The 15,006-nt window shown below is 37.6% G+C and overlaps 1 protein-coding gene across 1 annotated transcript in view; it reads left to right on the forward strand.

Annotated features, from left to right (window-relative positions):
• LOC136038406 (low-density lipoprotein receptor-related protein 1-like) overlaps positions 1 to 15,006 on the forward strand; it is a 99,976-nt gene that overhangs the window by 7,986 nt on the left and 76,984 nt on the right. Inside the window, exon 2 of the mRNA XM_065721479.1 lies at positions 6,446 to 6,582. Coding sequence (XP_065577551.1) covers positions 6,486 to 6,582 — 97 coding nt within the window. The 5' untranslated portion in view covers positions 6,446 to 6,485. The remainder of the gene's footprint in view (positions 1 to 6,445; positions 6,583 to 15,006) is intronic.

A 15,006-nucleotide genomic window follows, 5' to 3' on the forward strand; every position in this document is an offset into this window, starting at 1 on the left:
TACATGATTTATGTAATTTAAACGGATCCGCTCTATTGGGGGGGGGGGTTCTGAAAAATTAGAAAAATGACGTATTTTTAACTTACGGAGGAGTGATCGGATCTTCATAAAACTTTATATTTAGCAGGACCTCATAACTCAGATCTCTTATTTTAAATCTCAACCGGATCCAGCGTCATTGAGGGGGGGGGACCGGACATTTTAGAAAATACTTAAAGCGGAGAGATCAGGATGAAACTGGATGGGAAGAATAAAAACCTGTCTAAGATACATGACTGACATAACCGGACCAGGTCTGCCCTCTTTGGTGGAGTTGGGGTAATTTTGAAAATTGAGGTATTTGTAATTTACGAAAGGGTGACGAGATCTTAATGAAATTTCATATTTAGAAGGATCTTGTGCTTTAAAGCTCTAATTTAAAATTCCGACCAGATCGTGTGACATTGGGGAGACTTGGAGGGGGAAACCGGAATTCTTGGAAAACGTGAAAATTGGGATATTTTATCTTACAAATAGATGATCGGACCTTAATGAAATTTGGTATTTAGAAGGAATTCATGTCTCAGAGCTCTTATTTCAAATCCCGACCGCATCTTTTGACATTGGGGGGAGTTGGAGGGGGAAATCTTGGAAAATACTGGGAGTGGAGGAATCGGGATGAAGCTTGTTGGATGGAATAAGCAAATGTCCTTGATAAGTGATTGACATAACCGTAGTTGATTCGCTCTCTTTTGGGGAGTTGGGGGAGGGGTTCAGTGATTTGGCAAGTTTGGTGCTTCTGGACGTGCTAGGACGATGAAAATTGGTAGGCGTGTCAGGGAGCTGCACAAATTGACTTGATAAAGTCGTTTTCCCAGATTCGACCATCTGGGGGGCTAAAGGGAGAGGAAAAATTAGAAAAAACTAGGTATTTATCACTTACGAGTGGGTGATCATATCTGAATGAATTTTGATATTTAGAAGGACATCGTGACTCAGAGCTTTTATTTTAAATCCTTACCTGCATTAAGCCTTTGATTTTCCATTTAAATCAATCTATTGATTCTTAGAATTTTGTTAGAGCTCATACCATATGAGCTCTTGGCTCTTAGCTCTTCTTGCCTCGTCACAAGTGCCATATGAACCATATACAAGTGCCATATTTAATATATTATGTCTATCCCTGTTTCTTTTTCTTTTTTTGTGTGTATAGAAATTAGTTTCATGTTATTCTTGAGTTGCTTATAAAGGGCGTGTTATATATATCATTCTTGGGTTGGCTGTAAGAATTTGGTGTCACCTTTCGTTCTGTTAGTTCTTATGGCACTTGGTATAAACCAAGTGACATGAGGTATTTTTAACTTACGAACGGGTTATCGAATCTCAATGAAATTTGATATTTAGAAGGATATAGTGTCTCAGAGCTCTTATTTTAAATCCCGACCGGATCTGGTGACATTGGGGGGGGAGTTGGGAGGGGGAAACCTAAAATCTTGGAAAACACTTAGAGTGGAGGGATCAGGATGAAACTTGGTGGGAAAAATAAGCACAAGTCCTAGATACATGATTGACATAACCGGAACAGATCCGATCTCTTTGGGGTAGTTGGGGGGGGGGGTAATTCTGAAAAATTAGAAAAAATGAGGTATTTTTAACTTACGAACGGGTGATCGGGTCTCAATGAAATTGTATATTTAGAAGGATATCGTGCCTCAGAGCTCTTATTTTAAATCCCGAACAGATCTGGTGACATTGGGGGGGGGGAGTTGGGAGGGGGAAACCAAAAACTTGGAAAACACTTTGAGTGGAGGGATCGGGATGAAACTTGGTTTGAAAAATAAGCACAAGTTCTAGATACATGATTGACATAACCGGAACGGATCTGCTCTCTTTGGGGTAGTTGGGGGGGTGGGGGTTAATTCTGAAAAATTAGAAAAAATGAGGTATTTTTAACTTACGAACGGGTGATCGAATCTCAATGAAATTTGATATTTAGAAGGATATCGTGTTTCAGAGCTCCTATTTTAAATCTCGATCGGATCTGGTCCTATTGGGGGGGGGGGAGTTGGGAGGGGGAAACCTAAAATCTTGGAAAACACTTAGAGTGGAGGGATCAGGATGAAACTTGGTGGGAAAATAAGCACAAGTCCTAGATACATGATTGACATGACCGAAACGGATCTGCTCTCTTTGGGGTAGTTGGGGGGGGGGGGGGGTTAATTCTGAAAAATTAGAAAAAATGAGGTATTTTTAACTTACGAACGGGTGATCGGATCTCAAAGAAATTTGATATTTAGAAGGATATCGTGTCTCAAAGCTCTTGTTATAAGTCCCGACCGGATCTGGTGACATTGGGAGGAGTTTGGGGTGGGGGGAACCTAAAATCATGGAAAACGCTTAGATTGGAGGGATCGGGATGAAACTTGGTGGGAAAAATAAGCGGAAGTCTTAGATACGTGATTTACATAATTGGAACGGATCCGCTCTATTGGGGGGAGGGGGTTAATTCTGAAAAATTAGAAAAAATGACGTATTGTTAACTTACAAAGGAGTGATCGGATCTTCACGAAACTTCATATTTAGAAGGACCTCGTGACTCAGATCTCTTATTTAAAATCTCAACCGGATCCAGCGTAATTGGGGGGGGGGGCAGTTGAGGTTAATCGGAAATCTCGGAAAATACTTAAAGTGGTGAGATCAGGATGAAATTGGATAGGAAGAATAAAAACCTGTCTAAGACACGTGACTGACATAATCGAACCGGATCTGCTCTCTAAAATGGAGTTGGGGGGGGTAATTTTGAAATTTGAGGTATTTGTAACTTACGAAAGGGTGACCAGATCTTAACGAAATTTAATATTTAGAAGGGTCTTGCGCTTTAAAGCTCTAATTTTAAATTCTGACCAGATCCTGTGGCATTGGGGGGGGGAGTTGAAGGGGGAAACCGGAAATCTTGGAAAACGTGAAAATTGGGGTATTTTTATTTTACGAATAGGTGATCGGATCTTAGTGAAATTTTGTGTGATCAAATCTTAATGAATTTTGATATTTAGAAGGGCATCGTGACTCAGAGCTCTTATTTTAAATCCTGACCGGCATTAAGCCTCTTATTTTCCTTTTAAATCAATCTATTGACTCATAGAATTTTGCTAGAGCTCATACCATATGATCTCTTGGCTCTTAGCTCTTCTTGCCTCGTCACAAGTGCCATATGTGCTCTTAGCTCTTGTTTTTTTTTTTTTTGCAGGATAATATGTGGATTATCCTGTTGCTTGATTCTAGTTGATTATTAGTGATAAATGACGTCAGATTGCATTTTCTATTTTATTGTTCGATTTTTTATTTCGCTTGTTCCATTCCTATTCTTTGGGTCATATAGCCCACTGGAGGGGGATATAGTTTCATTTTTGTCTTGTTTTTGCACACACATTGTTAATCAATAATACTGAACTTAACAAGTGGGCTACTATTATAAGCCATTTATCCAAAAGGGTAATGGCTATAGAATGTTGGATAGTTGTGCACTTGGTATTAGGGCTGATGTCTATGTATATTTTGGAGGAACAGGGATGTCTACAACCTCAAAAACTGTATTTTCTCCCTTTTTTGATCAGAGATACATAAGTTAAATATGGAGGGCGATTCAAAACCTGACCTCCCTTCATTTTAAAGAATATGTTTGAATCAAGCAAGCAGTTGGTGTTAAAGAGGATGAACACTCCCATTTTCTTGTAAAAAACTTTATCTTTAGCTAATTTTAAAACTTTGTCAGTTTTTAGATAGTAAAGCGTTGTGGAAATCGTTAAATCGTTGTTATTTTTGACTTGTGTTTGCAAGAAAAAACTGTTTTTATGGCACGTGGTATCTACCAAGTGGCATATAGCGATCGCAACTTCTGTCGGTCTGTCTGTCTGTCCCGGTTTTGCTACTTTAGGCACTTCCAGGTAAGCTAGGATGATGAAATTTGGCTGGTGTATCAGGAACCAGACCAGATTAAATTAGAAATTGTCATTTCCCCGATTCGACCATCTGTGGGGGAGGTATTTTTAACTTACGAACTGGTGATCGGATCCTAATGAAATTTGATGTCTCAGTGCTCTCATTTTAAATCCCGACCGTATCCGGTGACATTGCGGGGAGTTGGGGTGGGGACTTAAAATCTTGGAAAACGCTTAGAGTGGAGGGATCGGGATGAAACTTGGTGGAAAAAATAATCACAAAACCTAGATACATGATTGACATAACCGGAACGGATCCGCTCTCTTTGGGGGTTGGGTGGGAGGGGAGGGTTAATTCTGAGAAATTAGAAAAAATGAGGTATTTTTAACTTACAAAGGAGTAATCGGATCTTAATGAAATTTGATGTTTGGAAGGATATCGTGTCTCAGAGCTCTTATTTTAAATCTTGATTGAATCTGGTGACATTGCGGGGATTTGGGGGGCCTAAAATCTTGGAAAACGCTTTGAGTGGAGGGATCGGGATGAAACTTGGTGGGAAAAATAATCACAAGTCCTAGATACGTGATTGACATTAACCGGAACGGATCCGATCTCTTTGGGGGAGTTGGGGGGGGGAGGGTTAATTCTGGAAAATTAAAAAAAGAGGTAGTTTTAACTTACGAAGGAGTGATCGGATCTTAATGAAATTTGATGTTTGGAAGGATATCGTGTCTCAGAGCTCTAGTTATAAATCCCGACCGGATCCAGTGACATTTGGGGGAGTTGGGGGGATCTAAAATCTTGGAAAACGCTTAGAGTGGAGGGATCGAGATGAAACCTGGTGGGAAAAATAAGCACAAGTCCTAGATACGTGATTGACATAACCGGAACTTATCTGCTCTCTTTGGGGGAGGTAGGAGGGGGGAGGGTTAATTCTAAAAACTAGAAAAATGAGGTATTTTTAACTTACGAAGGAGTGTTCGGATTTTAGTGAAATTTCATATTTAGAAGGACCTCGTAACTCAGATCTCTTATTTTAAATCCCGACCGGATCCAGTGTCATTGGGAGGGGGCGGGAAATCTTGGAAAACGCTTAAAGCGGAGAAATCAGGATGAAACTTGGTGGGAAGAATAAGCACAAGTGGAAGATATGTGACGGAAATAAACGGACCGGATATGCTACCTTTGGTGGAGTCGGGGAGGCGAGTAATTCGGAAAAATTAGAAAAAATGAGGTATCTGTAACTTACGAAAGGATGATCAGATCTTAATGAAATTTGATTTTCAGAAGGATCTTGTGCTTTAAAACTCTCATTTTAAATCCCGACCAGATCCGGTGACACTGGGGGGAGCTGGAGGGGGAAATCGGAAATCTTGGAAAACGCTTAGAGAGGAGAGATCGGAATGAAACTTCAGGGGAAGAATAAACACAAGTTTTAGATACGTGATTGACATAATTGGAAGGGATCCGTTCTCATTAGGGGAGCTGGGGGTTATTAATTTGGAAAAATATTGAAAAATTGAGATATTTTAACTTAAGAACGGGTGACTGGATCTTAATGAAACTTGATATTTAGAAGGAACTCATGTCTCAAAGCTCTTATTTCAAATCCCGACAAGATCTGTTGACATTGGAGGGAGTTGGAGGGGGAAATGGGAAATCTTGGATAACGCTTATAAATGTCGTAGATACGTGATTGACGTAACCGGACTGGATCCACTCTCTTTGGGGGTGTTAGTGGGTGGGGTACGGCGCTATGGCGAGTTTGGTGCTTCTGGACGTGCTAGGACGGTTAAAATTAGTAGGCGTGTCAGGGAGCTGCACAAATTGACTTGATTAAGTCGTTTTCCCCGATTCGACCATCTTGGGGGCTGAAGGGAGAGGAAAAATTGAGGTCTTTTTAACTTACGAGTAGGTGATCAGATCTTAATGAATTTTGATATCTAGAAGGACCTCGTGACTCAGAACTCTTATTTTAAATCCCGACCGGCATTAAGCCTCTGATTTTCCTTTTAAAGCAATCTATTTATTCTTAGAATTTTGCCAGAGCTCATACCGTATGAGCTCTTTGCTCTTGGCTCTTCCGATCTCGTCACAAGTGCCATATGAGCTCTTAGCTCTTGTTTAGTTTAATTTAGGCACGCACAGAAAAAGAATTCAAAACCCACCATCGTTTTTAATGTATACATTGCATATCTGTGTTTTTTTTACGGTTAGTATGTAATCCTTCAAATGACTGTGCCATAGCTAAGAATCTAAAGCTTTAAATTATGGTTATACTTTTATTTTTCAAAAATTGTTTTCTTAAGTTCTACAAGTTTACGCGTTAGATTTTTTTTAATGGTTACCCCAATTTGATTTTGGCTCAACTCTTCACTTATCAACAATAGTGATCTGTTGTTCGACCTTATGGTCTCGAATGACTTAAATAATTAACAAAATAATAAAAAAAAATTACAAAATTATATTCTTTTTAGTGCGTTTGAAATAAATCATGACTATTTGGCTCATTTAGTTATCTTTGCAGATGTTGCTATGATTTTGCACAGATAGCAGATTGATTCGCAATGCAGATACTTTTCCTCTGCTTAGTCTTATCTTCATCAAATTTGGTTGCTTCACTGGAAAGCAAAGATGCAACAAAACTCGGAAAAGTTGTGAATGGTATGTGCTTTTTAGTCTTCACTGAACTATAAGACTCGTGAGAGCGGAGTTGATTCATAAAATACCCTAAGACGCGTTCTATTTAGCAATTTATGAAAATAATGAGTTGCATCGGGGCTGGGAATAGGCCTTTGGGTTTGTCTTATTTGTCGGGTTTTAGCAGTGTTTGTCTCATGAATCATTTTTTTTTCTGAAACAGAGTTTTCCTTTTAGCTTTGTTTGGTCTAGTATACAGGGCCGGTAAGTTGCAAGCCGGTCAGAAGATAAATTTGAACCCTTTTTGAGGGGCATAAATCAATATTGCCATTGCTTGTCCATTGCTCTTCTCTTCATTCGTAATTGAGGTCTCCTTGTTTCTGTCTAGATTCTCCCCAAGTCCTAATCTGATAGAAAACAAATAATTTTGTTTTCATGAGATAAAAAAAGTCAACCTATCCTTTTATTCATGCCTTGTAAGTATATCAGAGACTAAACAAATTTTAAGCCTAATTTTGGACATCTCAAGCTGATGCTGCCAACATTAGTTTAAATTTCTTTCTTGCATAGGGTTCTAACCAGTCTAAAAATTCATGTATGTCATTTTGAAGCCGGAGAAGCGAAAAATAAGATATAGTTTTTGTATCCCTAATATTTTGGATTTTGGTCTGGGATCAAGGCCGTATCCAAGAAGGGGACTTGGGTTTGACCCACCTCCCGAAATCTTTGCCCGACCTGTTAAAACATTATTTTTTCTATTGTTCGGTAAATGACGACTTATACTTATTGACGACATGACTGCCTGTCCATGGATTATTCTTTATGGTTGATTGTGTGTGGCTATGCTGTTTGACCTATGTGATTGTATGGATGAGTAGGGTTAAGGCCTCATTCAAGTGCTGGTCTATATTAATCACTAATTTAGGAAAACAGTCTTCCTTTTCTCCTTCTGTCTCTTTTTTTTTTTTTTTTTTTTTTTTTTTTTTTTTTTTTTTTTGTGTTTGTGCTGTAGCATTGGTGATTTCTCTTTTCATGATAATAGAATGTATATAAACAATTTTTTATGCGTTTTTCTGCTTGTATAATGTAGCGTTTTTCTGCTTGTATAATATAATATATATATAATGTATAATATATATATATAATGTAGCTATATAATATATATATATATAATGTATAGTATAATCACTCAAGTTGTTCATCAATTGACACTGTAAAAGTGGTTTTTTTCGTTAGTTCTTTCAACTTAGCATGAGAAAAGACAAAGACAAGTGACAGAATCAATGAGAAATATACAATTTGGGCTATATAATTGTACATTGGAGGGTTGCGGTTGGTAAAGTATTTGGACAGTGTGGAGTGAGAAGATAATTCTTACTTTATAATATGCAGAATAATTGTACCTAACACATCAGCCATGCAGGCCTGCTATACTTTACCAATACCCCCCCCCTAATATGCAAATATATAGCCTAAATTTGGTTCCCTCCTCAACGCCCCGTTCTTCAAGCTAAAGTTTGACTCTTTCTCTCAACTCTACTTTTTAAAACAGTAAAAAACTTTAGCGTAAAGAATGGGGCGTTGAGGAGGGAGCAGCCCCTTTCATATGCGGAGTAATTTCTGTTCGTTTTAAGTTTTAATATCGCTCCTTACTTTCAGTTAAAAAAACTTGTTTTTTTTTATTTAATTTCTGACTGTTTTTGAATTAATGCATTTTGGCTCTCTGCGCATCAATAATTAAAACGAAATTTGTATATTGATTTATTTTTTTGGCTAAATGGCTTTCTCGTAGTTTTTATCGGACGATTTTGAGAAAAAAGGAGCGGGGGAGGAGGCCTAGTTAGCCTCCAATTTTTTGGTTACTTAAAAAGGCAACTAGAACGTTTTATTTTTTACGAACGTTTTTATTAGAAAAAATATACGTAACTTACGAATTAACTTGCATAACTAACTTCTATATTCGTATGTTTTTACTACTTATATGAGGAGGTTCGCCCCCTCGTCAATAACTCTCTCTTTACAGTAAAGCTTAAATTTTGTCCCAATTCCTTAAGAATGACCCCTGAATCACAAAGGCCATAGAATAAATAGTTGAAATTACTAAAAATACTTTAGCGTAAAGAGCAAGGTATTAGGAGGAGGTGAACCCCTCATATGCGTAATAATTTCTGTTCGTTTAAAGTTTTAATGCTGCTTCTTACTTTCAGTTGAAAAAACTCATTCATATTTATTTTTTCATTTTTTTAAATGCTAGAAAATCCTGCGCCCCTTTATGGAAATTCTCTTCCCTCATGACCAATTCCTCCATGAAAAGATCCTCCCACGTAACCCCCCTCCTACCCCTAGACCCCTCCCCCCAAACCCAAAAATCCCCCTAAATACGTCTGTACACTTCCCAATAACCATTACTATATGTACACTGGTCAAAGTTTGTAACTTGCAGCCCCTCCCACGGGGACTGCGGGGGAGTAATTCGTCTCCAAAGACATATTTTTTAGGTTTTTCGACTATGGTGAATAAAATGACTATCTCAGAATGTTGATCCGGTAACTTTGAGGAAAAAAATAAGCGTGGGAGAGGGCCTAGTTGCCCTCCAATTTTTTGGTCACTTAAAAAGGCCAATAGAACTTTTTATTTCTGTTAGAATGAGCCCTCTCGCGACATCCTAAGACCACTGAGTCAATACGATCACCTCGAAAAAAAACCCATATAAACACTTATCTGTGATCTGTCTTCTGGCAAAAAATACGAAATTCCACATTTTTGTGGAACTCTGATACGCTCTAACTCTTACATTAGGGTTCTCTGTTACGCTGAATCTGATCGTTAAGATTGTATGACTTTTAGGGGGTGTTTTCCCCTATTTTCTAATATAAGGCAAATTTTCTCATGCTCGTAACTTTCGATGGGTAAGGCTAAACTTGATAACTTATGTATTTAAAATCGACATTAAAATGTGATTCTTTTGATGTAACTGTTGGTATCAAGATTCCTTTTTTTAGAGTTTCGTTACTATTGAGCCGGGTCGTTCCTTACTACAGTTCGTTACCATGAACTGTTTGATTTGTAAGTTCTAACCGAAATACAATTTTTCAACGATGCTTTCTTGGTATGGATTTGCTATGTTTTGTTTCAGACTTCAAGACTTTATGCCAGCTAACAACTCTCCTTTGCTGAAAGGGCCTGCTCGATAAGCCTGCATATAGCCTACTTATTTAAGCATTTTATATTTAAAATATTTTTCAAGTATTTTCTGAGCTTTACCTCAACTCCATTGATGATTCAAGCATCCTATAAATGGGTTCGAATGAATCTCTAGATTATCTCAGCTGGATGGCCCACCGAAAAGTAGAGCTCTTGATTGAATGATAAAATTTGAATATTTTGATTGGATGACTAAAGTTTCAGTGGGCGAATGAGACATAGAAAGTATAGAAAGTTTTAATATAAAATGTCCGGTAGAAGAATAGTCAAACAGTTCGTGGTAACGAACTGTAATTGAGCGACCCGGCTCAATAGTAACCGAAACTCTAAAAAATGCAATTTTGATACCAATAGTTACATCAAAAGAATTGCATTTTAATGCTGATTTTAAATATACAAGTTTCATCAAGATCAGTTATACCCATCAAAAGTTACGAGCCTGAGAAAATTTGCCTCATTTTAGAAAATAGGGGGAAAAACCCCATAAAAGTCATACAATCTTAACGAAAATCACACCATCAGATTCAGCGTATCAGAGAACCTTATTGTAGAAGTTTCAAGCTCCTATCTACAAAAATGTGGAATTTCGCATTTTTTGCCAGAAGACAGATCACGGATGCGTGTTTATTTGTTTTCTTATTTTTTTGTTTTTGTTTTTTCCCAGGGGTGATCGTATCGACTGAGTGGTCCTAGAACCTTGCGAGAGGGCTCATTCTAACGGAAATTAAAAGTTCTAGTGCCCTTTTTAACTGACCAAAAAATTGGAGGGCACCTAGGCCCCTTCCCACGCTCATTTTTTCCCCAACGTCACCAGATCAAAATTCTGAGATAGCCATTTTATTCACCATAGTCAAAAAACCTAACAGCTATGTCTTTAGGGACGACTTACTCCCCCGTAGTCCCGTGGGAGGGGCTGCAAGTTGAAAACTTTGACCTGTGTTTACATATAGTAATGGTTGCTGGGGAGTGTACAGACGTTTTCAGGGGGATTTTTTGGTTTAGGGGGGAGTTGAGGGGGGGGGGGTTACGTGGCAGGATATTTCCATGGAGAGAATTCTCATGGTAAAAGAGAATTTCAATGAAGGGGGTGCAGGATTTTCTAGCTTTATTTGAAAAAACAATGAAAAAATAAATATGAAAAGTTTTTTCTACTGAAAGTAAGGAGCAGCATTAAAACTTAAAACGAACAAAAATTATTACGCATATGAGGAAAAAAAATAAACATGAAAATTTCGTTTTAATTATTCATCTGCGGAGAGCCAAAATCAAAACATGTATTGATTCAAAAACGTTCAGAAATTAAATAAAAAAGACAAGTTTTTTTTAACGGGAAGTAAGGAGCGACATTAAAACTTAAAACGAACAGAAATTACTTCGTATATGAAAGGGCTGCTTCCTCTTCAACGCCCCGCTCTTTACGCTAAGGTTTCTTACTGTTTTAAAAAGTAGAGTTAAGAGAAAGGGTCAAACTTTAGCGTAAAGAGCGAGGCGTTGAGGAGGAAAAGCCCCTTTCATATACGGAGTAATTTCTGTTCGTTTTAAGTTTTAATGTCGCTCCTTACTTACCGTTACAAAAACTTGTTTTTTTATTTAATATCTTAAAGGCACGTGACTTCACTGAGGTGTCAAGCTTCTTTTGCCAGGGGAGAAATAATGCGTTAATGGCAAGTAACTCTTTACTTTGCGTCATTTCTAGTGTCGACCATTCTTTAGGTAAGTTGTTAGGCTATAAGATTTAAATTTAAGTTTTCGAGGTAGCATAGTACCATATTACTCAAATTTGTACCCTAGTATACGTGTCTTATTAGATTTGTTAGTTCAAACCTAAATAAAATTTTCAATGAACCTCTGGATTATTTACCTCGGCTGGATGGCCCACTGAAAAGTAGACGTCCCCAGGGTGGAAATGCAAGACTTTCTGAATAAGTCTGAAGTAATATTATAGAGAAAATAAAATGGCTTAGAAACATAGGCAGTAGATTCAAGTAGGTGGAATAGAGGAGCGTTTTTCAATTTGCCTCCATGTTATGCCTCAATGCTATAACGAGTTTCTAAAGTGGCACGAACAATAAGTTTTAGTGTTTTTGTCAAAATTTGGTTTTAGATAATGGACATGTTCAAGACAATGAATTATTTGACGAACTTTGAAAATTTTACCGTAGTACTAGTCTATAAAGATTCAGACTGATCATCCAGGCTGACAGTTCTTTAATTCCGCTTTAAACTCGATTCAGCATTCTCACCTTTCTTCTGTTTTGAAGATGGGTAGGAGGAGATAGATATCACTGTGTATACTTTTTGGTTTAAATAACACGAATTGGAAATTGTTATACGTCTTTGGTCAAAACGGTTTTGACACGAACGAGGTGTAACTTGCTTACCTTTCTTCTAACAATTTGAGAGTGGAAGGTGTTATGGTTGTTGAAGTGGTTACTATTTCACTTTAGTTCTCAAAGCCTGCATTCTGGACGTTCTTGCTTGATTCATAGTTAGAACAAGCTGGAACATGTCTACTGTTCTACTAAAAAGTCAGTGTTGCGGGAAGGGGGGTTGGAGGCTCCATGGTTTCCCTTTTGTCCCATTACTCCATTAAAATGTACTACTTCCTTGCTTGATTCTATTTCACGTGCGGTGCGACATAACCACACCTCTGCAGAGAATGAGTAGAGGGGATTGCTTGACAGGCCAGGAGCCCACTTTTTGCCTCAAATCACATAGATTGAAAATGAGTATATGTTTTCGATGTAAGCAAGGTGCAACATTTCTATGTTTCCGCCAGAAGTCCTTAGGTGGGACCTTTGTCAGCTACTGTTGGTGATTTTGATGGGGGGGCAACTTTGCAGGGGCCACAGAATAACTTCGGATCTCCAATAATAGCGATTGAAAATCATTGGATGTTTCTGATTCAAAAAGCATGCTTACCTTTCCGCTAAAAGTTTTTGGTTCGAGGGGCATGGGTAGTTGGAAGGTCGATGCCAATTTTTTGCTCGCAGTAACATCAATTTAAAATCTTTGCACATTTCCGCTTCAAACAAGCGGAACAGGCCTGGCTTTCTGCAAAAAATGGGGAAAGAGAAAGTGCAGTGATCGAAAATTCTTTATTTAGAGAATTCATATGACTAAACAATAGATTCAGCTGATGTCAAACAGCTCGTGGTAACGAACTGTAGTAAGGAGCGACCCGGCTCAATAGTAAACGAAACTCTAAAAAATGGAATTTTGATACCAATAGTTACATAAAAAAAAATCGCATTTTAATGCTGATTATAAATATATAACTTTCATCAGGATTAGTTTTACCTATCAAGAGTTACGAGCCTGAGAAAATTTGCCTAATATTAGAAAATAGGGGAAAACACCCCCTAAAGGTCATACAATCGTAACGAAAATCACACCATCAGATTCAGCGTATCAGAGAACCTCATGATAGAAGTTTCAAGCTCCTATCTACAAAAATGTGGAATTTCGCATTTTTGCCAGAAGACAAATCACGGATGCGTGTTTATTTGTTGTTTTTTTCCCAGGGGTGATCGTATCGACCCAGTGGTCCTAGAATGTCGTGAGAGGGCTCATTCTAACGGAAATTAAAAGTTCTAGTGCCCTTTTTAAGTGGCCAAAAAAATTGGAGGGCACCTAAGCCCCCTCCCACGCTCATTTTTTTCCAAAGTCACTGGATCAAAATTCTGAGATAGCCATTTTATTAACCATATTCGAAAAACCTAATAACGATGTCTTTGGGGACGACTTACTCCCCCGCAGTTCCCTTGGGAGGGGTTGCAAGTTACAAACTTTGACCTGTGTTTTCATATAGTAATGGTTACTGGGAAGTGTACGGACGTTTTCAGGGGGATTTTTTTGGTTTGGGAGGGAGAGTTGAGGTGGGGGGGGGGTACGTGGGAGGATCTTTCCATGGAAAAACTTCTCATGGGGGAAGAGACTTTCAATGAAGGGGGTGCAGGATTTTCTAGTATTATTTAAAAAAAAACAATGAAAAAATAAATATGAAAAGTTTTTTTTTCTACTGAAAGTGAGGAGCAGCATTAAAACTTAAAACGAGTAGAAATTATTACGCATATGAGGGGTTTACCTCCGCGTAATACCTCGCTCTTTACGCTAAGGTATTTTTAGTAATTTCAATTATTTATTCTACGACCTTTGTGATTCAAGGGTCATTCTTATGGGATAGGGACAAAATTTAAGGTTTAGTGTAAAGCGCGAGGTATCGACGAGGTGTGAACCCCTCATATACGCAATAAAAATATACGAATATAGAAGTTCGTTACGTAAGTTAATTCGTAAATTACGTATATGTTTTACTAATGAAAATGTTCGTTAAAAATTAAAAGTTCTAGTTGCCTTTTTAAGTAATCAAAATTTGGATGGCAACTAGGCTTCCTTCTTCACTCCTTTTTTCTCAAAATCTTCCGATTAAAACTATGAGAAAGCCATTTAGCCAAAAAAAAAAATAATAATAATAATATGCAAGTTTCGTTTTAATTATTTATGTGCGGAGAGCCAAGATCAAAACATTCATTAATTAAAAAACGTCCAGAAATTAAATAAAAAAAAAGTTTTTTTAAATGAAAGTAAGGAGCGACATTAAAACTTAAAACGAACAGAAATTACTCCGTATATGAAAGGGGCTTTTCCTCCTCAACGCCCCGCTCTTTACGCTAAAGTTTTTTTTTACTGTTTTAAGAAGTAGAGTTGAGAGAAAGAGTCAAACTTTAGCGTAAAGAGTGGGGCGTTGAGGAGGAAAAGCCCCTTTCATATACGGAGTAATTTCTGTTCGTTTTAAGTTTTAATGTCGCTCCTTACTTTCATTTAAAGAAAACTTTTTTTTTTTATTTAATCACAAACAGAAACCGCTTGTAAAAGTGAATTTTCACCACTTTCGAACCGAATTGAAAATTGCTCCTTTTTTGACTCCTTTGCTATTTCTTATAATAAAAAAAAATTATTAGTTTAAGGTTCAATTTGAAACTTGTGTCTGCTCATTTCTTCTCTTTTAGCTGTTGAATTGAAAACAGGCACATTGCTCGAGTAGCAAAAACTTGGCAACACAACTTCAGGCTTTTCTTTCTGGTTTAGACTATATAACTTAACTTTAGAACCCATACTCTAAATTCTGGCTGAACTACAAGCTGAAACTTTTGTTTTGACCAAGGCAAGAATTATGAGCAGCTTTTTAAGATGTAATACCACATTCATCAGTTGAGCCTTAGCTTCAGATTCTGCAAATAC

The sequence above is a fragment of the Artemia franciscana genome, chromosome 18, assembly GCF_032884065.1.
Source record: "Artemia franciscana chromosome 18, ASM3288406v1, whole genome shotgun sequence".
Lineage (NCBI taxonomy): Eukaryota > Metazoa > Arthropoda > Branchiopoda > Anostraca > Artemiidae > Artemia > Artemia franciscana.